Consider the following 27,833-nt stretch of genomic DNA (forward strand, 5'->3'; position numbering starts at 1 on the left):
GGTGCGCGAGGCCTGCAGATGCAGGGTGACTAGGCAGTGGATGGGGCCTCCACCTCGGTGGAATCATTCCGACGAATCTGGGAGGTTGTGGTTGGTCCGTAATAAGGAGCTAAGCTCAAAAAATGGCGTTGGCTGATCCCAGGGGCTGAGGGTAGTTGGGCTGATTCTGAAGGTTGTGACTGGAAAAGAGGTTGGAGGGTGGTCGGAGCGTCCACCGGGGTCTGTTTTGTCCAAACACTGTTGTCTTGGATCAAGAGGTGTAGTCAAGGGCAGTTTTTATTTATTTGGGAAACTGCTTCATAGGTGGTACATGTACTATCAAGAGTGTATAACATTTGGGATTGTCTGTCTTTTTGTTATGTTACCAGTTGTTGATGCTCAGTGATCTGGTCATTCACTTGGCATTACAAAATAGGCCTCCTCTCATTACTGTCTTCATTACCCTCATACCTTCTTCATTATTCATTCTACGATGATATACTTCTTCCTTACTAAGTGATCACCCAAAGGTACAGTGTGTAGAGGACAGATAAGATACATGCTTAATTCTTTCCTTCTAGTTCTCAGTTTTCAGAATAGTGCATTTATTCTCTTGCATTTTTCCAATGCTGACAACTGAGGTTTTGGGTTTGTTTAGGGATTTTTTTTTTTTTTTGGTAGTATTAACTCATGGATTTAAACATATTTGGTGGATTTCAATCCATTGCAGTTCTCACTCTTTGAATTCTTACCACTTCATCTTTGAGTGGCAGGAGTGTTCCCAAGTTGGCTCCTGAGTCCTTTCGATAATTTCTATTGTTTAAAAAAGGATAATAGAAGTTACATGTTCACATGAGTGTATTTATCTTCACAGTTTCACCGTACAACAGTTTTAAAGTGTGGGCCTCAGGCAGCACCTGAGAGTTGATGGAACATTAAATGGATGGCCCCTACCCAGGGCGACTGAATTAGAATCTCTGGGAACAGGGCCCAGCAAACTGTTGTTTAACAGGTTTTCCAGGTGATTTTGGGGGGGCTTCTCTGGGAGGTCAGCTGGCAAAGAATCTGCCTACAAAACAGGAGACCCCAGTTCGATTCCTGAGTCTGGAAGATCCCCTAGAGAAAGGATAGGCTACCCACTCCAGTATTCTTGGGCTTCCCTGGTAGCTCAGCTGGTAAAGAATCTGCCTGCAATGCAGGAGATGTGGGTTCGATCCTTGGGTTGGGAAAATCCGCTGAAGAAGGGAACGGCTACTCACTCCAGTATTCTGGCCTGGCGAATTCCATGGACTATACAGTCCATGGAGTCTCAAAGAGTTGGACACGACTGAGTGACTTTCACTTTGCAGGTTATTTATATGCATATTAAAGCTTGAGTACCTCTGCTCTACAAGAATTGACTTCAGAGTCTAGCTTCCTTACTTAAGATCCCTGGCCCTTCAGAAATTTTTTGCTAGAGAAGACCACCCTTCTGTTCTTATGGGTTATCAACAGAGGGCACAGTCATCGAGAGCTATTTCTGATATTTTTTAAACAACCAGAAGTCAGTTGATTGATAGTTTTATAGGTGAATGATGAATCTGTTTAATACCTTTTTGGATCCAAAAAGTCCCATATAATAACTGCTTTTCATAAGTGGCCTAATAAAACTGCCATGACGAAAATTTCAAAAGAATTACTTCAAAAATGCTTTGAGCAATGGTGGTATTATTTGTGCTAGGGACTGCCATGGTTTAATGCTAATAGTTTTGCTTCTTTTTAGTTCTTGAATGGTTGAATGGTGTGGTGAGGTTAAGACTATTTTGCAGAAATAAAGGATTATTTTTGTTTGAAAGTGTTTATCCCATACTTGCTTACTCAAGAGAATTTCTTCTTACAGCAAGGATGGGCTTCTGTGTATATAGTTCTCTCAAGCTCTATTAGTGAGTCATTCGATATAACCTTTCCTCTGGCATTTAAACAGATTAGGTTTAAAATGATTGCTTTTAGACATAAGGAAGTTTTGCACATAGCCAGCTTCTTGGGACACATACACTAATAGGGCTTCTTTCTTTCAATGCAAACAAAATAGAGAGTCTTGGAAAAAAGAAGGCCTAGACAGTTTGGGAGTCAAAACCTGTGTCTTAGTTAAGTGTCTCACCATAGTGGTTCTCAGCATTTTTTTTTTTTTTTTGGTTTTGTATCTTTAAAAGTTCTGATACTGTGTTACAGACCAAGTAGGCCAGAATATCTAGGGAGTGGGAATACAGCCTCCGGGTTTGAAAAACCTCCCTCCCCCGGTCTGCTGGTAATTCTGATGTACAGCCAAGGCTGAGAACCTTGTGGAGTGAAGCAGAGATGGTGAGAAACTTTATTAAGACATGAATTTATACCCCCTAAAGTGTTAGGCTGTCTGTTTTCAAGAATAAGATATTTGGTATATTGATACTTGGGGGCCTTTGGAATGATCAGTTTTCACCAGCACCACCTGATATTATTCAGAGATTTACATTTAACTCACAGAAGATAACCTGAGAGGTCCACTTCTGCTTGTATGATGGAGGAAGAGCCCATTTGATGCCACTTTTTTGAAGATTTATTAGAAGATGTGAAGACATCAACTTGAATGAGTGTTTCAAGATGACATCCTTCACTGGCACCTACTGAATGAGTCCAATAGGAGATTTATAGGGGCCTAATAAAAGGTTTTTTTTTTTTTTCTAATAAAAGGTTTTATCTAGCTAGGTTGTACCATTTAATGTCAAACTAAATGAAAAGCTTTCAACCAGAAGGCTAGCCAAAGAGAGATAACCAAGCAGAGCATGGGAAATGAGCTACAGAGGAAGCACTTGGTGAGGAGGGGCTTTGAAGTCCAGCAGACCTGAGTTTGAAACTCCACTCTGCCATTATCTGGCTCCATGACTTTGGACAAACTACAAAACCCTTCTAATCATTGATTCTTTCCTGCAAGCCTGGTATAGTGTCTATGCCTGACACGGAGCACAGTTTCATAAATTACTAAGTGTTAAAATTACAGGCAATGTATTGTTCCAATATCTGGAGATGAGATACCAGGTCCAGCTCATGCTAAGGAAGGTGTAATAGACAGAATGATGTACCCTCCCCCTCAGGATGGCCACATCCTAATTCCCAGAACCTGGGAAATGTGTCACTTTTCATGGCAAAAGGGATTTTACAGATGTAATTAGGTTAAAGGTCTTGTGAAGGGAATAAGTATCCTGCATTACCCACGTGGGCCCAGTGTCATCACAAGGGTCTTTAAAAAATATATATATATATATTTATATATTAATATATATTATAATATATATATTAATATATATATTAATTTGGCTGTGTTGTGTCTTAGTTGTGGCACGTGGATCTTCCTTGTGGCCTGCGGGCTCTTCTTTGGGGTGCATGGGCTTCTCTCTAGTTGCCATGCTGCAGATGGCAAGGGCTCAGTAGCTGTGCTATACAGGCTTAGTTGCCTCAAGGCATGTAGGAGCCTGTTTCTCTGCATCCCCTGCAATGGCAGGCGGATTCTCAACCGCTGGTCTGCCAGGGAAGTCCCCCAGGGGTCTTTTTAAGGGAAAAAGGCAGGCAGGAAGGTTAAGAGATGTGACTACTGAAGCAGAGGCTTGAGGGGTGCAACTGCTGTTTTTGAGATGGAAGGAAGAGGGCTGTGAGCCAAGTAATGCTGGCAGTTCTAGATGCTGGAAAAAGTCACCTCTGGAGGCTCCCGGAGAAAGGCAGTCTTGCTGATATATTGGCTTTAGCCCACTAAGTATAGGCACTTTAAATCGCCTATGGCAATTTTAAGAACTTTAAGATGATAAATTTGTGGTGTTTTAAGCCACTGTATTTGTGGTAAATTGTTATAACAGCAATAAGAAACTAATACCAAAGGTTAAACCAAATCTCTCTTTGAGCATTCAAAGATACCGAACACAGAGTTCGCAAGATGAAAATTTCACTTTGGAGTCCAGGCTATTCAAATGAATTAGTATAAAGTCCAAGGAGTATAATAATAGTTTACTTGTGAATGAATTTATCCATCTTGACATCAGATGGTCTTGATGTCTCCCTTGCCAGTCAAGTACATTTGTAGCACATCCAGAAGGCCCCTGGCACAATCCTCAGGACCCTGCAGTATTTGCTGCAGTACTGGGAAACTATGTCTGGTGAGAAAGCAAGAAGGAAGAAGACTGGTAATGGCAGATCAATAACCAAGAAAGATACTTCTTGGGGATTATCAGAAGAAGTGTTGATTTGGAGGACAAATAGTGTCATATTCTGGAGGACAACTCGATAAAGTAACCCAAAAAATGTATATAAAACCCTAAAAATGCAAGTCCTCTGACTCAGCAATTCGACTTGTAGGAAAATTTATCCTAGTGAAAAAAGGCTGGATTAGTATGCATATCATTCATCTGCTTAAAAAATGCTTTTATGGTTCCTATAATTGCTTATAGACTAACACTTGGGGAGACCCAAGGGAGACAGCAGTACATCCACATACAGTGGATAATTAAGAATGGCAGGGGTTTGTACTGGCCATAGCTTGGTCTACACATGAACCTGGATAGATTAACCTTGAAGGTCCCCAAGCCACCTTTGCAACATTTGATCTCTTTTCCTGAAAATCACTGAAACAGTGATTGACTAACAGTTCCCATGTTAAATTGGTGCTTGCCCTTGAGCGTGTATTATAAACTGTCATCCAATTTTGCACCTTAAATAAATAAAAAATTTTATATAACTGTGTAATTGAGCCATTAAGCATTGAAAATTACCTATATTCTTACCCGCTGACATTCAGATAATATATTTGGCATGCAAAAAGCTGTGATTCCAAATTATGCTCAAATCCAAGTGAGGAATCTTTATTCATTTTTTTCTGCTGTATTGGCCATATGTCTGGACCCAAGCCCCATCAAGGAGGGACCAAAATTTACATAACATTCTCAAGTATGATGGTGGCTGCATTTGGAGTTTTGATTAAACTGTTCTACATGGATGATTATTACTTGTAAACAGATGATTAGATATTAATTAGACAATAAGTGATTGTAAAGCACTTGGAAAATAAAAGTGTTTATAAATACCACCAAGTAATAGCAACAATAATTCTTTACTGACTACACAGCTGCTAATGTCAATAAGAATGATTTATTCTAGCTAAGGGCAACTTTAATTTATGCACAAAAGCTGCTATCATATCTGTTTTGCTACAGCAAAACAAAATATATCATATTTACAACTGATTTTACATCAGCATTTAGATAAGTACATCTCATTTTGATAAAAACAACTTCTCTCTTTTATGACCTTCTCAAACACAGGCACAACCATTACAGTCTGGTGTCCATGAGTGCTAAGAACTGGCGCTCCTTCCTGCTCATCTCTCTGACTTATGTCAAATATTTATTTCTTTAAAATATGAAATGATAGATGACATTTTGTGAATGGCATTTTCATTCATGCAGTAAGTTTCTCATGTTGAGTCTGTGCAGTTGCTCCCTAGCACCTTAAAACTCTGCATAACAGACTCAATAAATTCTGGTCAAATGAATGAGGATAATTCTTTTCTGGTTATTCTAGAAGCTGGAAAAAGAAGAAAATCCATGTCAAGAATAAAATAAAGCACTTCCTAGCTTCTTGATTTTGGTTTTCAAACAAAATGTTTTGAAACTTACTGCTTTTTCTGTCCCATCATTATTTTTTCCCCTAATGGCCGGTATCAACCTCCCTCTTGACCCACTGGTGAATTGGGCAATGTATCTGTAAACTTGAGCCCCTACAATGAGTCCAGGTCCGTGGTTTCAGAGTTAGGAAATGAACTGAATGAATACAAGTGAAGAGTGCTTCGCGTTACATGGATTCAATAGAAAAGAGGTGGAGAGGTTATTTGGGGTGATGAGATATGCATGAGTTAGCTCAGCGACCTTGTTAACAAATCTAAGTAAGGCAGTGTAATCTGGTGGAAAAGAGAGTTGAACTTTGCTTCAGGAGGACCTGGACTCAAGTATACTTCTGACACTTACTCTATGACCTTGCTCAAGTTACTTAACCTCTCTGAATCTGTTTGCTCATTTGAAAATTTTCAGTATTGAAACTTGTCAGTCCCAGAGTGCTATTATGATAGAATTCACTGTGTAAAACAAACAAGTGAGGGGTGAAAGGCTTTACCCAAAACTTTCATCACCACAGTTTCCCTGGAGTGGGTGAAAAGGAGTAACTCCTGAGTTTCATTACTTAGATGGTGAACTTTTTTTTTTTCTGGACTACATCAGATTTTAGGTCCAAACTGTCAGCTACATGTAGAAAACTGGGGAAATGATTCCATATAGAGCCATGAAAGTCACAAAATTCCATAGATGGTCACTGTGGTTTCTGGGAAACCTCAAGTTCCATGAACTTGTTATTTCTATGTCCTTTCCTTGTAGTGATATACCTTATCTGAGGTAAATCTGAGAAGATAAAGAAAATGAAGGGTAAAGGAAAAGAGAAAGAAATGGTGAACTCAAGAGCGCTGGTAAGGGGGGGAAGGATTTGGAATGAAGGAAGTTTTCACATATGGCCTTCTTGATAAATATTAAGATCACTATAGGGAATTCCCTGGTGGTCCAGTGGTTAGGACTTGGCGCTTTCACTGCTGAGGGCCCAGTTTTAATTCCTGGTCTAGGAACTAAGATCCTGAAAGCCTTGAGGCTTTCACATCACCCATCCCTACCCCCTCACCCTGAAAGGCAGTATAATGTATATAGGGACATACAAACTTTTAAAATTTTCAGTATGGTTGACTTAACATTTGTGCACAATGGATATAAAATTTATAGGAGCATGACTAGATTAAAGATGGAAGAAAAGGGAAAGGTATTTTTAAAGAAGAGCAAGCTTAAATGTAATGCCTGGTTTTTAAAAAATAGGCATATGTTGTTAAGACTCATTTTTATCCACATGTGATGAGGATATGAAAGATATTTGCCGTAAGAAATACATCATGTTAGAACTTTATGATGGGACTCTAAAATGGTATTAGTTGTAGATCCCCTAGAAGCAGACCCTGAGACAAGAATTCAAGTTCAAGTAGTTAAACAGGGAGGTGAATCTGGGCAACACCCACAGGAGTGTGGGCAAGGGAGCCAAGGAAAGGAAGACAACCAGTACAGTTTGCAACCTATGTCAAGCATCTACCACCATGGGAAGTTGACCTTAATCCCTCTGGGGAACTCTGGCAGTCAGTGTAGAACAGTGTAGACTCAGTTATCCCACTTGAGGACTGAGTGTGTGGGTGCCTGCTTAGTCACTCAGTCCTGTCTGACTCTTTGCGACCCCATGGACTGTAGCCCGCCAGGCTCCTCTGTCCACAGGCTTTCCCAGGCAAGAATACAGGAGTGGGTTGCCATTTCCTCCTCCAGGGGATCAGTCGCAGTAGGGTATTTATACACTGAGTCCTCTCAGTCATTGGCTGAGAGCTCTTGGGGGAGGCTGAGGGCGGGGCTTTCGGCTACCAGATAAATCCCTCAGTAGAGATGCAGGTGCTGGCTGCCCATTGACAACGAAGGGAAGGCCTGAGGCATCAGGCAAAGCTCGGAGAGTTTCTGGTCCGAACAGATTATTTTCGTTTTTCCCTACAGATCTTTGGGAAGAGTATTTCCAGCAATGCGATGTGAAGTGAAGAGCGCTTGTGGGAAGAATGATGTCATACTTAGATTTCTTCCTAGCTGAAGTAAAGGTCCTATGACTGGGTTTCCTCACCTGATCAGCTGTTGAGGGGGTTACAAGTAGCCCACCCTAAGTACCTAGCATAGTGCTAAGAGCATAGAGGCACTTAATAAATGGTAGCTGGAAAAGATGGTGGTGCTCGGGAGGGGCAGCACGAATCTAACAAGTTCTCATGAAGCCTTGTCTGACTTGTCGAGGTTGCAAGATGCAAGAGCCCAGTCTCTGAAAGTTCCCCGGGGATTTTCTGAACACCCTGCCTCCAACACACTCCCTTTGCTTCAGCTAACTGCTGATAGGACTCCCCAGCATCGCTCTTGACTTTGAACTTTGTTTCCTTTCACGGACTCCCTGTACCTTTCTGTTCGTTCGTGTGCTAACCTCTGCGTGTCTTTCCCGCACCCGGTATCTGGTTCTTGATCCCTTTTGGGAGAAAGGGTAATAATGTTCATTTTCCCCCCAACTATGGGGGTAATAGCTGCTCATTTAAAAATACTTGTTATAGGCAGGAAATGTAAAACAGAAGCCCAAACCCCCCATAATTCCATCTTAACATCGTGATCTATTTCCCTCCAGTGCTTTATTCTAGGATGTATTAATACATATCGCAAAATCGGGGTTATTTCCAGAATATGTTGTGGCCAGCTTTTCTCAACCGACACAATCTTTACACATTCCCCTAGCATTAGTTTTTCTTCAAAACATGATTCTTAATGCATGTATAATAATATATGTATTTTATTTTTATTTTAACTATTTTTCCTATTGCTGTAAATTGTATCTCTTTTTTTTTGCCTTTTGTAAATAAGTCAGCGTTAACATCTTTGAAACTATTTATGAGATTCTGATTATTTCTTTGGGGATAAATTCCCAAGGGAAAGTTCTGCGCCAAAGGGTATGAACTCTCTGAAGTCTGTAGCATGTACTGACAAATGTCCTCCATGGAGTTTTGTTTTTTTAAACATTGTTAACATTGTTTATAGATTTGTGTAACCATTATTATAATCAGGATACAGAACAATTCCATCACCCCAGTAACCTCCCTCCTGCTATCCCTTTATAGTCATCCTCCCATATACCCCCTAGAGCAGCGGTCTCCAACCTTTTTGGCACCAGGGACCAGGTTCATGGAAGACAATTTTTCCATGGACCGGGGTGGTAGGAATGGTTTTGGAGTGATTCAAGCAAATCACATTTATTGTGTACTTTATTTCTGTTACATCAGCTCCATCTCACATCATCAGGCATTAGATCTCACAGGTTGGGGACCCCTGCCCTAGAGGATTATGAAATATTTAATTCCATATTATGTAATAAACTGGTCATTCTTTTTTTTTTTCACTTATTTTTATTAGTTGGAGGCTAATTACTTTACAGTATTGTAGTGGTTTTTGTCATACATTGACATGAATTAGCCATGGATTTACATGTGTTCCCCATCCCGATCCCCCCTCCCACCTCCCTCTCTACCCGATCCCTCTGGGTCTTCCCAGTGCACCAGGTCCGAGCACTTGTCTCATGCATCCAACCTGGGCTGGTGATCTGTTTCACCCTAGATAATATACATGTTTCGATGCTGTTCTCTTGAAACATCCCACCCTCGCCTTCTCCCACAGAGTCCAAAAGTCTGTTCTGTACATCTGTGTCTCTTTTTCTGTTTTGCATATAGGGTTAAACTGGTCATTCTTAATCATCCTAATAGCATCACAAAGCCCCAAGTTACAATAACGTATTCAGGTATTATTAAGAAGTTCCTGAATCAGGTTGCAACAGCAGCCAAGACTGACCCCCAGAGTGGGTGAATCTGGTAAGGGCCCCTCTCAGACCAGTGCCTGAAAGAGAGTTTATTTCTCCTCATTAGATCTGTGAGCTTCAACTACTCGGCTCTGGGAAGAGGAGCATGAGGAGCCAAGACAAGGCTGGGGTAGGATTAGTGGGAATGGAGTTAGTTATAGAGCTGACCGTCACAGCAGGTAGAGGTCCAAATTTTGAGGTTCAGGGACTTGGGCTGATAATGTGTCATGTTCGACTTGGATCTAGCACATAGTGGCACTGATAGCTAAAGGTCTGACTTGGGTGACACAGTGAAGACATCTTAAGCAGAGGCAGCATCTTGTTTTGATGTGGCAGGGGAGAATGAAGAGGAGAAGAAGAGGGTATCTGCCCACTCTGACAACAGAAAAGGTGGGGGATAACCACACAGTCTAGGCTCTGGGGCAAGAGGGGTTCACAGGGACTCCACTAGTCATCAAGACTCTGCTAAATGGGCACAGGTGAACCTCCCATTCTGAAGGGGAAATTAGAGGACTAATTACAAACCAAGCTGGGAGCTCAGTGGCCTGGAGCACAGTGAGGGTTTGGGGGCTAGGTGATTTCCAATGGATCTTGTGGCTTTAGGCAGTGGTTCTTAAACTTTAGGGTGTGGCAGAATGCCTCCAAAACCCAGAGGTTTCATTAAAATTCAGATTCCTGGTCTCTACCACCTGAGTTTCTGACTCGTTAGGTCTGGGGTGGGGACCGAGAATTTCTGACAAGTTCCCAGGGCTGCGGCACTGCACTTTAGGAGAGCCACTACTGCGAGGCAATGAAAGTATTAAGATTGGATGGGCAATCTCCTTCCCATATCACCTAGTACAGGTGGGAAAGAGACTCCTAAATGTATTGCAGGGGTTGGCTCTTTCAAGTAAAAGGGGTTGGTAGAGCCAAACTTGCAGCTTGAGGTATTTTGTGCTGCTAGGTGGGCAGATAAGGTAGGAATGCCCTTTTTCAGATGACCCAAGTATCACCGGAATTCCTGCATCACTGAAGTTCTCTTAAGTCTAGCAATACCAAGTGATGTCACTCTGATTTGAAGTTGCAGGATCTATAACTACCAAACTAGAAATATCTCCTGCAGAATCCATTTTGTTTCTCTTGTAAGGCTAGCTCCCTTTGCTAATTTGAAGAATGATTTAAAAAATAATGATAATGCCGCGTTACATTACTATAGAACATTCTAATTCACAAAGTGCTTTCACGTGATATCTTACTTGCTCTCCCCAATTCTATGAAGGAGGCAGGGCAGGTATTCTTATCCCATCCTTTGGACGACTGGTTCTCTAGGTATAGCCCCGAACCTGCAGCATCAGCATCACCTAGGATCTTGTTAGAAATGCAAATTTTGGTCCCAGCCAGACCTACTGAACCAGGTCTTGAGCGACCAATAATTTACATTTTCAAAAATTCTCAGGTGATGCTGAAGTTGGTGCTGCTGGTCCTTGACCATACTTGGATGAAAACCACTGCTATAGATTAAAATGAAAGATTTAGAAGCCCAAGGATTTCTACCTAGATATTTTTCCTACGAGTACATCTGCTGCATCCTTCCACCTTCCCACCCCTATATCCTTCCAATCCCAGTTTCCCTGCTTGTGAGTTTGAGGCCCTGAACAATTACTCTAAATTTCAGTTTTGTCACCAGTAAAATGGGGATAATAATAAGATCGACCTCTTTGGGTTGTTATGAAGGTTAAACAAGATCTAGGTAAAGTACCTAGCACTGTGCTTGTGCTTAATAAATGCTAGCAATTACCAAGGTTTCCCCCCCCCACCCTATGGGCTTGTGGGATTATCATCTCCCAGACCAGGGATCAAACCTCAGCCCTTGGCAGTGAGAGTAAGGAGTCCTAACCACTGGACCACAAGCAAATTCCAATATCATGATCTTTATTAATGTTATTTAAAGTGTGATATTTCACTGGAATGAATATCTTTGTAAGTTCTCTCCTTTGGGTGTGTGTCTCCAGAAAGTCTTCCTAAAGTGGTGGTTATTCCTGGACAATTTAGACTTGAAGCACATCTTTAACACCCCCATCTGGGATGTTTCTGTGATTGCCATGAGCATTTGGCTGAGAGCAGGGTGCCTAGGGAATGGGAGCAAAGGAAAGGTGTAAAGAAGAGTGTATCGAAGGGCAGACAACAGCAAGACCTCCTTGAGGAAACTCAGAATAGCGGGGGAGGTTGTTGAGGGAGAGAGAGTGTCTGAGAGGAAGCAATTGTGGAGGGCAGTCAGAGGTGGGAGGCAGGTTGTCAAAGACAATCTACCTCCTTCAAAGTTCCTCCCAGAGCAGCCCCAGGGGCAAATGCTAGGGCTACACTGCCTCAGGGGATCTGCCAATGCTGTTGTTGCAGTCAAGGGGGTGAACACTCAGGTGCTCGCAATGAATGCCCTGATATGTCCTCCGAGGCCAGCTGGCAATTAAGGGCACAAGGAGTTTGGACTCAAAAGTGGCTTTGTCTTAAGGGTGACTCCTATTTGGCAAAATTCTGACTACAACACATCAAACACGCCTGTCAGGGACTTGGTCCTTTTTCAGTGGAGATCTGCTATGTTCTGTCTCGAGGCGTGCTGGGCATCTCAGGACGCGGTTTTTTTCTTATCTGGGTTGTGCAGCCGAGGGCCCTGGCCCAGAATGGTCCTAGACCTTTGCAACTGAATTAAACAGAAGAAACAAAAGCAGCAAGTTCGGGCCCTGTGGGCACGGCCGGCCAGCCAATGGGGCCCGGCCGCTCCCCGGCGGAGTGGTACTATGATGACAGTAGCCAACCAGCGCGCTCCATGCAAATAAGGTACTGTATCCCGCACCCGCCGCTCCAGTGCAGTCTGGTTGTTATAGTGATAAACTGAGGCCTTGCCTTTTGGTTTCTCGGAGAAGAAAAGGGGCGGGGGATTAGGGGGTAACCTCTTTACTTCCCCCTGGGAAGACAGAAGGGATGAAGAAGGGGGATGGGTGGGGAAGAGAAAAATACGTGACAAAGAAAACATTCGCTGCCTGGGAGGAGACTCTCAGAGGGTGTAGAGCTGGAGGGAGCCTTCACTGGCCATGCCAGTACTTACCACTGATGCTGAGTCAGAAACAGGTATCCCAAAATCCCTTTCCAATGAGCCTCCCTCAGAAACCATGGAGGAAATAGAGCACACATGCCCACAGCCTCGACTGGTAAGTAAAGACAAAGGATGCAAATGTATGCGTGGCTATGGCACAAAAGAGTTCCTTCTGCGCCCGCAGCCAGTGAGGAAAGCAATGCTTAGAGGATTTTCATGTAAATGAGAATGGAGCTACCGCCTAATCCTTCTCAGCTGTTTATACTTAGCTTCTATACCGGGTGCTGCTCTCAGCTTACAAAGCATTATTGTATTGGCTGGGTAGGAAGCGGGCCGCTTGGGCTATGCTGTGTTTTTGTGCCTTGGGAGGAGGGGATGGGCTTTTTTTTCTTTTAGGTGTAGTCTTGTCTAAAGATAAAGCTCCTACGGTATAATTTTAAAAATGGTATTCTCTCCACAAAGCTTGGGAAGTGTCCGTTGTTAAGTTCTAAATTATAGCTAAGGAATGATTCTGTCCTCAACTAATTTCGGTGCCTAATGTCAATTTTGGAAAAATGAGAACGACATGGAAGCCAAACTTACCCGTTCGTTTGAAAATTTCAAAATACATGAGTGAAAGGGTCCCTCAGTATTGTGTTCAGAAATAATGTGCATCTTAAATGAATTTTGTAAACATTTCCGAAGCGTGCCGCCGAGGGTTTCTCTTCGGGTAGTGGGAACCGGGGACAGCTACATTTACTTGGAAAGGGGCTGCATGCCTTTCATAATCAAAGTGTGGAAACAGCACTCAGAAGCTTCCTTGCATCTCAGTGAATGGTATCCCAAATTTCATCAGCTTCTCTGCCACTGCTCATGATTCCTTAAGTAAATGTGAAAGGTGGCTGGTTCTCAACTGCCTCAGTGTGTATCCTCCAGGAATCAAAAGCACCAAATGGGTAGTGGGGTTTGGGGTAGCCTGAAGTCTTGGTGAACTTGGCAAGACCTTTCTTAGAACCCTCAGAACCAAGGGACAGACTAGTTAGCGCTATCCTCTCTCTAGCGATAGCCCCTGTCCCTGTGTTAAAAGTGCAATATTTTGATTGGTTGTGGAGTTTGACCCTGGGAAGAGGTTTTGTTTTGTTTTGTTTTGTTTTGTTTTAAGGAAAAGGAGTTTATGATGTAGCATTTTCTGTGAACTCCCAAAATGAGGGCTCACAGATTCCAAGGCTAGTCTACCCTGTAACTTACCTCTTAATGGTTACTAAGGGGTCAAAGGGAGACTTAGGACAAGTTTCTAAAACATGAAAACAAAGTTGCCTTAGAGCATAGTGGGCTTTTGTTCACTATATTTCTTTCTTTTTTTTAAAGATCTATTTTCTTAGGAATCTTTACTACTAACTGCTCCCCAGCGCTTAAGCCACTTGCTGAACAGTATACATGATGTAGTACCTGTGTTCTCATGGGATACAAACCATCCCAATAAGTTTGTTACCAAGGGATTCCTTGAACCACTAGACAACTCTTGGTTAAGGTGTGCAAAATGACAAGAACAACAAACTGACCCTTAAATACTTGTTACAAGATCACCCAGAATATATTTGTTTAAAGTTATACTGGATATTCAAATTCTAATCACACACCTTCCTGACAGGTAAAGGGCAGGAGAGAAAGAAGGGGGCATCCGGTTCTGGTTTGTGTGTCAGTGCCCACTTCTTTTCCTTCCCTTTCTGCCTTTTAGCTGTTCTGCTCCTTGGTTGCTTCTGCCTGAGAGGGTGGGCAGAGGAAATCAAAGGAAGGAAGAAAGTTCAAGTACTTTCCACTTTCCCTTGTGACAGCTCATCTGAGAGGTTAACTCACAAGAATCATGCAAAGCTGGCAGTGTTACACCTCCCCCTCCCCACCATTTTAGAAATGAAGAAACTGAGGTTCAGAGAGGGTAAGCGACTTCCCCAAAGTCACACTGCTTTGAAGGGCTGTAGAGCTGGGATCTGAACCCAGAACTCTACCTGCAAAGTGGAAGGTCTTTCTCCTCCAGCACACCCTTAAGTGAGGTGCATTCTTCTCCCATCTTTTTGGCAGTTCTGGCTTGTATACGTGTCTGTGTGTGTGTGCACATGCATGTGAAGGATGTACAGAAGTTAAACAGTGAAAGTGATTGCTTTGATAAAAAATTTTCCCTGTTGTCCATCATTATTGTGTTCTATAAAAAATTGGCTCTGTTTAAATAGGGGCTATTTACCAATTTGTAAACCACTATTAAGTTTTGGAAGCACCTTTTATCAGCAAAATTTGATCATTGTAGGGGTATATTCTAAATTTAGATTTACACTTAATAGTGAAGGCACATACTACCTACTTAATAACAAAGTTTGAAGAGAGTGGCAAATGAAAATATTAAATTAGCATTTTAATGTTTTTTTACTGGTTTCTGTTGATCTTTAGCATTGCTATTATCATCATATTTCAAAGTATATAAATTCTGTTTTCTCCCAGTACCCAAACATGTCTTCCCAAATCAATTGTGGGTCCCTCAGAGTCTGACTGTTGGGTTGCTTGACTGGCTTTGGAAAGTGCATGGAAGATGTGAAAGATAACCCTTCAGAGGACAGGCTTCTTCCCCACATGTTACCCAACTTGAATTCGTAAAGTTTAGAGGAAATAGGACTCAATAATAAAACATTATTTCAGAAAGAGAGTAGCATTTATCAGAGTGGTTGTGATTGTATTAACTGAGGCACACACTGGTTCCCCAAACTCTAACTTTACCTAGAGACACAGAAAAGGACATTTCTGGGTAAATAAAGGGTCATAAAGGTTTATTGAAGGTCCCAGAATGTGACTTAATGTCACCGTCTAAAGATACAGACTTTATTTAAATCTCAGCAATTGTGTAAAATGGCCTTTTTATAATGAACTGTGCATGTGGTTGAGCCTGGCACTTGAGAAGGTATGTACAAGCGTATGTACATGTGTTTATCTATATATTATTATTATTATTTTAAAAAATTATTTATTTGGCTGTGTTGGGTCTTACTGTGGCACGCAGGATATTTCATTACAGTACACAGACTCTCGAGTTGCAGCACATGGGTTCTGGAGTGTGCAAGCTCAGTAGTTGTGCTGCAGGGGCTTAGTTGCTCCACAGGATTTTGTTGTTGTTTAGTCCCTAAGTCTTTGGTGACTCCATGGATGTGGTATCTTAGTTTCCCAACCAGGGATCAAACCTGAGTCCCCCCCATTGCAAGGGGGATTCATAACCACTGGACCACCAGGGAAATCCTGTGTTTGGGTATATAATCTTTATAGTGAAGTTTGTTTATTGTGATGCAGATTAACGCTGCCCACAGTGATTGAGTACCTACTACATGCTGAGCTCTGAGCCCTCTGGTACTCTGGAATCTAGAGATACTAGAGGTACTGTGGGGACCATCACACAAACAGATTGGTTACATAAAGATTGATAAGGACACAGCTGGCAAAGGGGTGTGTTCCCAGGTGCAGTAGGGACAGAAGGGAGACAGTGGGTAACTCCTTGACAGCGAGTCTATATTTGCCAGGGGATTGTTGAATAGAAACCTGTTTTGTCCTCACTGTATCCCTGGTGTCTAATAAAGAGCCTGGCATAGCCCTTTAAGGAAAGGGAGTGGAAAGTTGGCATACCTAGATAGACAGGACTTTAAAGCAATCTAAACTTTAGACCCTTGTAAGTAGCAAATTGATAAGGATATTGAAGATACAATGGAATCATGTTCAAGGGAGAACTTTTCTGGAAGGTATAACTGTAGATTTTCCACCTGCCTTTCTTTCCATTGGAAGAAATTCTAGGAAAGAGGAATAAATAGAACTAAATAACACTGATAAGGACATTAGAAAAGAGATAGAAAATTACCTAGGTTTTATGATAGAGCTTATGTCTTAGGAATGTAGTTTTTTATTTATTTTTATTTGGAGAATAATTGCTTTACAATTGTTGTCTTGGTTTCTGCCATATATCAACATGAGTCAGCCATCGAGATATACATATGCCCCCTCCCTCTTGAATCTCCCACCAACCTCCCACCCTATCCCACACCTTAAGGATGTAATCTTATTTCTACCCTTATTTTCTTTCACTGTGGTGGCTTGGGTTTGAGATATTTCTGAGAATTCTTTCTATTGTTATAGTCTTTATTCTTGGTCCTTGACTTATTTTTCACTCTTTGCTATTTTCTTTCTTAAACATGATACCATGTGACTTACAAAGTGGACTGTCAAAAAGAGAAACTGAGTGGCCTTGGATAGGATGTAGCAGCCCTCTTTGGAGACCCAGCCCCTAAGGGATGGGGTCTCCTCCTGGGTAGGGACTGTGTCCTCCTAGGTCCCCGACCCTCAGTTGATGCCTCTAGGCAAATCCTCTGGGCCCAGGGAAAATGAAGTGTTAGTCGCTCAGTCATGTCTTGTCTCTTTGTGATCCCATGGACTATATAGTCTCTGTCCATGGGATTTTTCAAGCAAGCATACTGAAGTGGGCTGCCATTCCCTTCTCCAGGAATCTTCCCGACCCAGGGATTGAACCCAGGTGTCCTGCATTGCAGGCAGATTCTTTACTGTCTGAGCCACCAGGGAAACCCAGATTTACCACTAGCTGCATGATTTTGGTCAGTTCTTTTCAACTAGACCCTGTCACCCTGAAAGCTGTCGTCTTTTGGTTAATGACCTTGGTCAAGTTCTTCTAGAAGTGCATTCTGCTGTTATAGAGAAGTTGTAATTCTAGCCTGTAAAATCAATTCCATGAACATGGATGTTCCACAGATCAACTGAGAAGGCCTTGGAAATAAAAAAGGGCTGGCTCTATATGCCATGTTTGCAGGAGTTCATTTTGGGCTTCACTTCACAGTGGAGCAGTGCCAAGAGACTGCTGTCTTGCAGAAGGTGCATTATGTCAGCTGGGATGTAGGGCGATCCCCAGCTAATACTTGAAAAGATGACCAGATTTCCAGAGACATCCTCGGCTCACTTTATGAGCCCCACCATGTATTTAGCTACTCAGCCAGCATACATTTTAAAAGTGAGATACTTATTGTGCTAGGTCAGTGAAAATAAACAAACACTAGCTTCCTTGGGCATTTACTGTGGTCGGCTGGAATTCTGCCCAAGGCTATTATTAGACATCTTCCTGCTGGTCTTGGTTCAAATGCAACATCCATTTCTTACAGATTGATAATAGTCAGGCATATTGAACATGGGGTCAATGAATTCGTTTTTCCTATTCTTTTAAATTTATTCTTTCACTACCCACCCCCTCCATTTGCCTAATGCTAAACTCCTTTTCTTGAGATGGTCGGATGGCATCACTGACTCAATGGATGTGAGTTTGAGCAAACTCTGGGAGATAGTGAAGGACAAGGAAGCCTGGCGTGCTGCAGTCAATGGGGTCACAGAACCAGACGTGACTTAGTGACTGAACAACAACAAAACTCCTTTTGGAAGAAATTAATATAAATCAAATATTTGTTTTATTTTGATGTTTGAACATATAGAAATGGAAATGGCATGAGGCAGTGAGGGGAATTTAAAGGATTCACTGACGCAGAACTTTAGAAGGTAACCAAGAGAAACCTTAGTCCCTGACCAACACGATTCACAGTAAGCCAGCTGCTTAGAAACTTCCACCCACAGCAATGCACCAGGTGCTTTAGAGAGAAATGAAACAAGTAATCCACAGCCTGGAAGATCGTTTTCATTTAACAGGAGGCAGTAGTTTGGTGGATGGAAGCATGCCAGGACACTGAAATCCCTTAAGAGAGCTTTTTTTGGTAAGTTTGCCTTTAATATATTGGGCTTTCTACAGACTAAGCTATATTTCATCCATTGAGCAAAAGTACTTCCTAGCAGGGAGTACTCCATTAATCTGATCCCCAAGTTAAGACAAGTCCCTGCATTTGAAGAAAAGGTGCCACTTGATGGTCCCAAGATGTTTGTGGACGTGGAAAGGATTGGTCTTTTTTTTTAGGGGATCTTCAGCCCTCACTGTGAGTAGCATACTCCAGCTGCTAGAGTATCACTGCCTAGTGGCAATACAATGTAATTTAAATTTTTCTAGTAGCCACAATTTTAAAAGTTTTTTTAAAAGGTGAAATTAATTTCAATAGTATATTGAATTGAATCGGTACATAAAATATTACTATCCCTCTTTTTTTAGTGAGAAGAGATTTTATTTAGTTTTGACTGTGCTGGGTCTTTGTTGCTATGTGTGGACTTTCTCTAATTGCAGTGACTGGGGGCTACTCTTCATTGCAGTGCACAAGCTTCTCATTGTGGTCACTTCTCTTCTTGCAGAGCACAGGCTCAGTAGTTGTGGGTCACAGCTTATTTGTCCCTCGGTTTATGGGATTTGGGGCTTCCCTTGTGGCTCAGCTGGTAAAGAATCTGCCTGCAATGTGGGAGACCTGGGTTTGATCGCTGGGTTGGGAAGATCCCCTGGGGAAGGGAAAGGCTACCCACTCCAGTGTTCTGGCCTAGAGAATTCTATGGACTGTATAGAGTCACAAAGAGTCAGACACAACTGAATGACTTCCACTTTCACTTTATGGGATTTTAGTTCCTGGACCAGCGATCGAACCTGTGTCCCCTGCATTGGCAGGCAGATTGTTTATCCACTGTGCCACCAGGGAAATCCAGTATTACCATTTCAAATATAATCATTATAAAGATAATTAATGGGGGTATTATAATATCTGCACTGCACAACTTGTGGGATCCTAGTTCCCCAACCAGGAATCGAACCTGGGTCCCCAGCAGTGGAAGCATGGAGTCCCAACCCTGGAACACCAGGGAACTCCCTTTATATTCTTCATACCAAGTCTGCAATCTGGTGTGTCTATTACACTTACAACACGTTTCAGTTCAGACTAGCCAATTTCAAGTGCTTACTTGCCACATACTGCTTTAGAGGGAGCTTGGATACCTGCCTAGGCCTGTGGAGGATGATCTCTGAAAAGCCACAATGACAAATAGATTTCATGTCACATAGCACATAACAGAAATAAAATCACCTTTTTGTTAGATTATTGCAGCAATCTACAGGAGAGTTAATAAGTTTGAAGTTAGAGGTGGGGGGGTGGAAAAGGAGAGTACTGGATGGGTATGGGAGACCTTGAGGTGAATGAGTTTTCCAGGTGGCTCAGTGGTAAAGAATCTGCCTGCCAATGCAGGAGATGTGGGTTTAATCCCTGAGTCAGGAAGATCTCCTGGAGAAGGGAATGTCAACCCACTCCAGTATTCTTGCCTGGGAAATCCTATGGCCAGAGGAGCCTGGTGGGCTACAGTCATGGGGTCGCAAAAGAGTCGGACACGACTGAGTGACTAAGTAACAACAAGGAGATAAATGCCCTAGGATTTGTAACTGAGTTTGAAGATGAGGCAGTGTCAAAATGACTCAGTTTTCTGGCTGCAGTGGGTGGGTGTCATGTGAGCACCCAGGATTAGCAGGTTGTGAGAGTTGTGTTGGGGATACCATGGGGACTTCCATTTGAAGGTGTCTAGTGAATGTTTTGTCTTGGAACTCAGAAGAGAGTTCTGAGCTGAAGATGTCAATCTGGGAGACCTCAGTTTGAAGGAGATGGAAGTGAAATTGAGGTCGTGAAATTGATGCGAGTGACACTGAATTGGACAGTTTCTGGACTGCTAAAAGAAGTGGATGAAAATGGTTAACTAGCAAGAGTGACTCGGTATAATCCTACTACAGGGTAATTCTGAAAAACAACTGACCCTGAGCCATGCTATGAGGTTCTTGAAAGGAGTAAAATAGAAGAGCTATAATTAAAGCTATTAGAAAGCTCCTTATATCTGCCTGTCTCTACATGAAATCTGGTTAAATTAATCTACTTTATCCCAGAATCTTCCCAGGATGAAACGCTGAGGAACACCATTTAAAGAACCAATAGAGGAAAGATCATGAAAATAGGACAGATCTTTCAAATATCTGGAAGATCAAGGGCGCCACGGGCAGGATAAGTTCTGTGGAAGTAATATCCAATAGAACCCAATGCAACAGAGAGAGATCACATGAGATAATAAGGGAAAGGCTCCTTTGGATAAGGGAAGAAGAGTTCAGTGGTGATGTTTCAGTGACGTGTTGAAATGAGGGGCCAGATAGGTTGAAGAGCATTTAGGGAGTAGGGAAGTAGAAGCTTGACTGAGAGGAGAAGCTTATAGAATGTATAGGACCCAGCGGTGACTAATTCAGGGTTTAAGATTGAGAGAGGCTAGCTTTTCTCTTCTCTTGTTCCTTCCATACTTCCCTCCATCCAAGATGCAGAAGCTTCTGGTCAGTTCATTCTTTTATTTATTTTTTCAGTTCATTCTTTTAAATTGGTAATAATTTCACTTAAATGTAAGTGAGAAACAGCCAGTGGGAGAAGGTGAAAGTGATGGGGAAAACTGATGAAGGGAGTATTAGACTGGAGAGGCTGGGATCCAGTGCACAAGTGGAAGAATTGGCTTCTGATTCTTCCGGTAAAGAGACATCTCTCCCACTGTGGTGATGAAGAAGCTAGTAAGGATGTTTTTGGTTAAGAAGAAGTTCTAAGGGGAAAAGGTATTTAAAGTTGAACGCCTCCTTTCTTTGATAGCCTCTGTTTTCTCCATGAAGGTGGAAGCAAAGTCATAGTGACTTGGTTCTGGTAGGTGCAGAAGTGTAATTATGGGATAGCCTGGAAAGTCTGTCCAACTCCAAAATGTTTCCTCTCCACAGGCCTCCAGGCTGTGGCTGGGGCGGTGGGGGAAGGTGGGAAGGCTGAGTGATGCCTGATGAGATGTGGTGTTGATGAGTGGAAACCCTTCTGTTTCTTGACCTCTGAGGCTCCACACCAACCCCCCAAATCAAGGCAGAGCCGTATCTGTAGACTCATGAGTACCAGACTGGCCCACAGCAAAAGGGCTGGATGCTGGCAAGATAAGGAGGCTGCAGCTTAGTCTCTGTTTGCTGCAATCCACAGTCTGATTCTAACATCCATTCTGCCATTGAATTAATTATTGTGTGAGCTTAAGCAAGTCACTTCTCTCTGGACCTCAATTCTATCACCCACTATGAGTTGGATAGCTGATCTTTGGTCCACCTCAGTGTGCTGTTTGACCCGATGCTCATATCAACAATCAGGGCTACCCCACTCCTCACCTCCCATTGGTTTTATTCATTTAAAGTAAAAACAAGTTGAATGACCTTATGGCAAGACACACTGGCAAAAGTATGCATAACAAATGTTCACAAAATACTTTGAAACTTTGTATTAATGTCATACAAACCACTTTTGTTGTCTTCTGCTTTATTATTCAGCAAGATGGGATGCATTCTGAATCATGTGTTGAGTGTTCTAGTCATTTTCAAAGAAACCTGTGTTGAATCTCTTTTTAACGTGAACAATAGCCTTCTAATTTCTCTATTTCATAATACTGAAGTTCAAAATACTGGGTTTTCTTTGAAGCCAACAGTATGGCACTGAACTCTAGGGGCCTTCTTCAACTGCTGCTGCCCATCTAAGAACGGTGTTTGGGGTTCAAGTCCAACAGTGGGTCAGACCATAGTCCTGTGATGACTCCTGTATCTTTCGCTGGTGCCCACACTAAGCTTCTCAGTGTCCCCTTCGTGAAATTAGGAAGACTTATTCTATCTCATCACTGGAGGCAGGATGTGATATAGGAACAAACTAAGTCATTGCTAGCTAGGCCTATTTTCTTCCAGTGATCTCCCAGGTAACAGCCTTTACCTTGTGAGAATCTGATTACGTGTTGCAGGTCTCAGACCATAGCATTATTGTCTTAACATTCCTACCTTTCTCTTTATCCCAGCATGAACCGGGTTGTATGGGAGGCTGGGGAAGCTGACCCTGCTCAGGGAAAAAGAGACAGTTTAGCACTCAACAATCTTGAAGGCACACTTGAAAACACAGTGATCAGGAAATAAAGCAGCAAGCCCTGGTAGCATGCGCCTGTGTAATACTGTGTGGGGCCACACGGGGCCAGTCCACAGAGCACGACTGATTTTCATGTCATCTCCTCCCTCCTACCATAGTCTTTGACTTGGTGGTTTCTGTGTTCCACTCAGCAATTCATGCACATTGATCCTGATGCCAATGTGAAAGGATGCTGAGGGCTACTTAAACTGGCACTTAAGAAAAATAGCAGCAACAATAATAGTAATAGGTTAATAGAAGCATCATGAATGAGGTGTACAGCCCATTGCCAACCAAATGGTGTTGAAAGCTTGCTCGTGGTACTCACAGTTTTCTGTGCTTCATCTCTAGTGGGCCTGAGTTTGTAGGCCCAGTCACATAATACTAAATTCTATTGCACCTCCAGATTGTTTAAAGGTCATTGTTCTTTGGTGGTTTCAAGGCTAGAGGTCTCACTCCTTTTCCTCCAGCACGTGGGGAGTGGAATAATTGTTTACGGTGCACACGGTGTTAGGCGCTGTGGCAGGTATTTCATATGGATTCTCTTGTTTAACCAGGCTGCAGACTTGTGAAATAAGAATGACTGCTCACCACATTATAAATAAGGAAACCAAGCATTAAGTAATTCCCCGAAGATCAAACACCAACTGATAAAGCTGAGATTTAAAATTTGGTTTGTCTTGACTTCTAAAGCCCCCTGTTGTCACTACACACTGTTCTCCCGCGAAAGTGAGTCGAGAACCACCTGCTCCAGCTCCCAGGTGATTCAGAAACAAGATGTGTTTGTCTGTACTTTAATAAGTGCCACACTTAGCTCTGTCATGTCACATTTTTCTGCTTTTGGGACTAGGAGTAGAAACAGATCAGATGTCTAAGCCCTCTGTAGTAAATTTAGAAATTCAAAGTAAATGCATTTGACCCAGCACTTGTACTCTTAGAAAATTTGTACATATGGCCACCAGAGACTAGTATTACGATGTTCTTAGCAGCATTATTCATAATAACCCCAAAGTGGAACTCCCCAAATGCCCAGCAGAAGTAGAATAAATAAATTCTAGCATATTCATACAATGTAATGCTACCTAGCAATGAGGATGAAGAATGTACAACCACCTGCAAAAACAGGGATAAATCTCAGAAACTCAATATTGAATGAAAGAAGCCCAGACGTGAAAGACTATACACTACCCAATTCCATTTTTATTAAATATTTTAAAAGTAGGCAAGCTAATCTCTGATGTTATTAATAGGAGCCGAGATAGTGGATGGATGCTGGCAGTGGATGGTTCCTTGATCTGGGTGCTATGTGTGTTCAGCTTGTGAAGGTTCACTAAGCTGCACACTTAGGATATGTGCATATTATTTCTGTATGTATGTTATTCTTTAAATCTAAGTATAAAGATAGTCTGATTATCATAATAGGGGTAGAGTATGCCCTATTATGGTGATCAGACTATCTTTACACTTAGGCTACCACAGATTTCCCATTTCTAAATAATTCTGGTGATCTATTAGGCAACACTCTAGGGAATGGTATCAGAATCTATTGACAGTTACAGCTCTTGGCTGCTAACAGGGCTTCAATGTGCTTGGTCCTTCCAAGAGTCAGTATACCCAGCCCCAAAGAGAATGTAGGTAAGCCCTTGAAGTAAACTTGCCTTATTTCTAGGACCAATCCAGCCCTAGCCAGGTAATCTGTGAATTAAAATCCATGGTTGCCTAATATAGATGCACTTTCTACCAGTGACCTAGGCTTATAGTTTCTAGACTCAGAAGGAAGTGGATGGAATTTGCTAGCTAGCATGGGTGCCTAAGAATAATCCTACAAATTGCAGAAAATAAGTACCCTGAGCCATCCTATCAGGTTTTTTAAGGGAAGAAAAATGAAAAGTTGTATTTAAAGCAGTTCGAATCCTCTCTATATCTGCTTATCTCTCTCTCTATGAGATCTGGTTAAATCAATCTACTTTACAGTCTTCCAGGATGTTACCTTGAGAAACAACATTTAAAGAGTCTGTAGAGGAAGGGCCGTGGAAAGAAGACAGAGACATATTTCACAAAAAGGTGGGAGACCAGGGTCTATGAGCAAAGCAGTCACCTCATTGGCAGCTACACTTACAGTTTTTCCATATATATATATATATATATATATTAGAGACATCATCCCCTTTGCAGAATCAGTCTTCTTTGGAAAACCTTTCTTCATTGGAACTTCTTTAGTGACTCAGAAACAAGTGTTTTATTATTGAAATAGAATCTAGCAAATACCTCAAGCTGAGACATGTTAGAAATATCTGTACTTCCATCTAACTGTATAGCAAACCTCCCACACTGCATAATTTGTTCTGATGCTTGTTTCTTTCCATCTTCAGCAATGTTTTCTATATGTCTTCCAAATATATTTGCTGACAAAGGAATGCATTTTAGTTTGACATCAATTTTTTTCTACAGATTAGAGCAGCCAGTTTTACTGTGACTTGAAGAGCAGGTGTTTTTGCAATGATATGAGACTTTTGGTTTTTCTCTATTGAATTGTAGCAACTCGAAAAAGGCTTCCACACATTCACTGTACGTGAAATAGTATTTTGTGAAGCACAGGATTGAGTGTTACATCTTGAAATATTGCTGAAAAAATCAGAGGTTTGCCTTCATGTTCTGGGTGCTTCATTTTTAAGTATCATGGTAATTACGATAGCTTCATACCATCATGAGCTAACATCTCAATGTACGCTCCAGATGAAGTTTAATGCTGCTAGCACATATTTCAAATAGTCTTCTTTGCAATCATTTTTGATTCAGCTGTCTTGTCAAATCTAATGAGGCCACCATTGTTTACACTGAATAATGTGGCTGCTAGAGAACTTATACAAGGACTGGAAGAGTTAGGGACTTTTCTGGCCGTCCAGTGGTTAAGGTTTGGTGCTTCCAGTGCAGGGGGCACAGGTTTGATTCCTGGTCAAAGAACTAAGATCCCACATGTTGTGTGGTGCAATTAAAAAAAACTTGAAAAAGAGTAGAAGGGTCAGCTTGGTCACTTTTTTGGTGTTAGTCTGTGTTTATAGTATCTTTGGGGCTTCCCAGGTGATGCCAGTGGTAAAGAATCTGCCTGCCAGTGCAGGAGTCACAAGAGACTTGGGTTTGATCCCTGGGTTGAGAAGATCCCCTGGAGGAGGAAATGCAGCCCCCTCCAGTATTCTTGCCTAGGAAGTCCTGTGGACAGAGGAGCCTGTCGTGCTGCAGTCCATGGGGCCGCAGAGTCGGACATGATGTAGCGGCTGAACAGCACCAACTGAGTGACTGAGCACACTTGCAAGATGCAAGAGGAGTATCTTTACTTGCCTGTTTCGTTGTAGGAAATGTTTTAAGCCACCTGCTGATCTTGTGAGCTTTAGTTTAGTTAAAACTAGAAAATATAACCCACAAATTCACTCATGTAGGCCCAGGTGAACTGTATTTTACTGCAGTAACCTTAAAGTACATGGAAATATCAGGGGACCCAGGTCCCCCTTCTCTATTGTGACAGCTTGTATTCTTCCTTTGGAATACTTTGTAGACAGAAATGGGACACCAGGGTAAATGTGGAGTTTACTGTTAGATGTCAGTAATCCTTCCTTTTCCAGGCACAAGTGCTGTTGTCTAACGGATTGTTCTGCGCATCCCATGTTAGACAACCTTGGTCTCTGTGTTTTAAATCTTGCCCTTGGATCCATCCAAGTGAGTGAGAACTGCATTCTCAGACTACATGTTTGGCTCCTGGTAGAAATGCTTTTTGATTCAGGGACTCTGCCTTGCAGGGAGAGTGCTACATAGACAAACATAAAAGATTGTCTTTATTGCGGGACTGTCATTGAGTATGTTGCTGTTGCTATGGCATCACCCAATATGCCCTTTATAAAGGCACCAAGGGAGGAATTTCTATAAAATCAGGGAATCAGGGAATGCTGTGCTTCTCCCCAGTAACTATTTTGGGTTTTGCTTAAAAACAATATTAACTTTGTGTTCCTCTTTGCTTTGTCTGCTGGGAGCTTAAAGCCATTTTTGTGGCCCCTGCTCTCTGAAATGTAAAAGAGTGATGGACATTCCTGTGTACTCATTTCACCCCGGGCCTTTTTTCAAAACCCCTGTTTCCACCCCTATTCCACTATTATTTTAAACTTTTTTTTAAAAATAAAAGTCAAAAAACAAAAACAAAAAAAAGTAAAAAAAGAAATATAAATAAATAAATAAAAGTCACCTCACAGCCTTTGGGGAAGGAGATAGAGATTAATAAGATATGAGATTATTATTGATACTCATTGTAAACTCCTTAAGCTCAATTGTCCAAGAAAAAATAGATTTGAGGTATGGAAGGAATTTTTATCCCTAGGTAATGATGATTATTTTCTATTGTTAATAGTATCTATGCAGTTCTTGATTCTAAATGTCTTTAATTGTAAAACATGCTTCCATTTCAGGGGTGTTAGAATGTAAGAAAACTGCCAATATGGATTTTAAGACATTTATTTTCAGATCCCTCCTAATCTCAGACATGTGTATCTGTTTGTGTCATCTTTGATTTCCTTCATCAGTGTTTTAATAGTTTTCTGAGTACAGGTCTTTTGCATCTTTAGGTAGGTTTATCCCTAGGTATTTTACTCTTTTTGTTGCAATGGTAAATGGGATTGTTTCCTTAATTTCTCTTTCCAATCTTTCATTGTTGGTGTGTAAGAGTGCAAGAGATTTCTGTGTATTAATTTTATATCCTGCAACTTTACCAAATTCATTGATTAGCTCTCATAGTTTCCTGGTAGCATCTTTAGGGTTTTCTATGTATAGTATCAGGCTTCCCTGGTGGCTCAGAAGTTAAAGCGTCCACCTACAATGAGGGAGACCTGGGTCCAATCCCTGGGTTGGGAAGATCCCCTGGAGAAGGAGATGGCAACCCACTGCGGTATTATTGCCTGGAGAATCCCATGGATGGAGGAGCCTGGTCGGCTACAGTCCAGTTTTACTTTTCCAGTTTGTGTTCCTTTTATTTCATTTTCTTCTCTAATTGCTGTGGCTAGGACTTCCAAAACTATGTTGAATAAGAGTGGCAAGAGTGGACATCCTTGTCTCATTCCTGATCTTAGGGGAAATGCTTTCAGTTTTTCACTATTGAGAATGATGTTTGCTGTGGGTTTGTTGTATATGACTTTCATTATGTTGAGGTATGTTCCCTGTATGCCCACTTAATAGAGTGTTTTTTTAAATCAGAAATGAGTGTTGAATTTTGTCTAAAGTGTTTTCTGCATCTATTGAGATGATCATATAGTTTTCATTCTTTTATTTGTTAATATGGTGTACCATATTGATTTTGTATATATTAAAGAATCCTTGCACTCCTGGGATAA

General features: G+C 41.8%; 1 protein-coding gene across 2 annotated transcripts in view; it reads left to right on the plus strand.

Annotated features, from left to right (window-relative positions):
* Positions 1–27,833, plus strand: part of PCYT1B (phosphate cytidylyltransferase 1B, choline) — a 147,839-nt gene that overhangs the window by 15,388 nt on the left and 104,618 nt on the right. The window contains exon 1 of one of the 2 annotated variants that reach the window (XM_061136215.1): positions 12,462–12,665. The exons of the other annotated variant lie outside the window; for it this stretch is intronic. Within the exon in view, the coding sequence (XP_060992198.1) occupies positions 12,549–12,665 (117 nt within the window). The 5' untranslated portion in view covers positions 12,462–12,548. Of the gene's footprint in view, positions 1–12,461; positions 12,666–27,833 lie in introns of those variants that run through there. 2 annotated transcript variants of the gene reach the window in all.

This window comes from Dama dama, chromosome X (assembly GCF_033118175.1).
Source record: "Dama dama isolate Ldn47 chromosome X, ASM3311817v1, whole genome shotgun sequence".
NCBI lineage: Eukaryota > Metazoa > Chordata > Mammalia > Artiodactyla > Cervidae > Dama > Dama dama.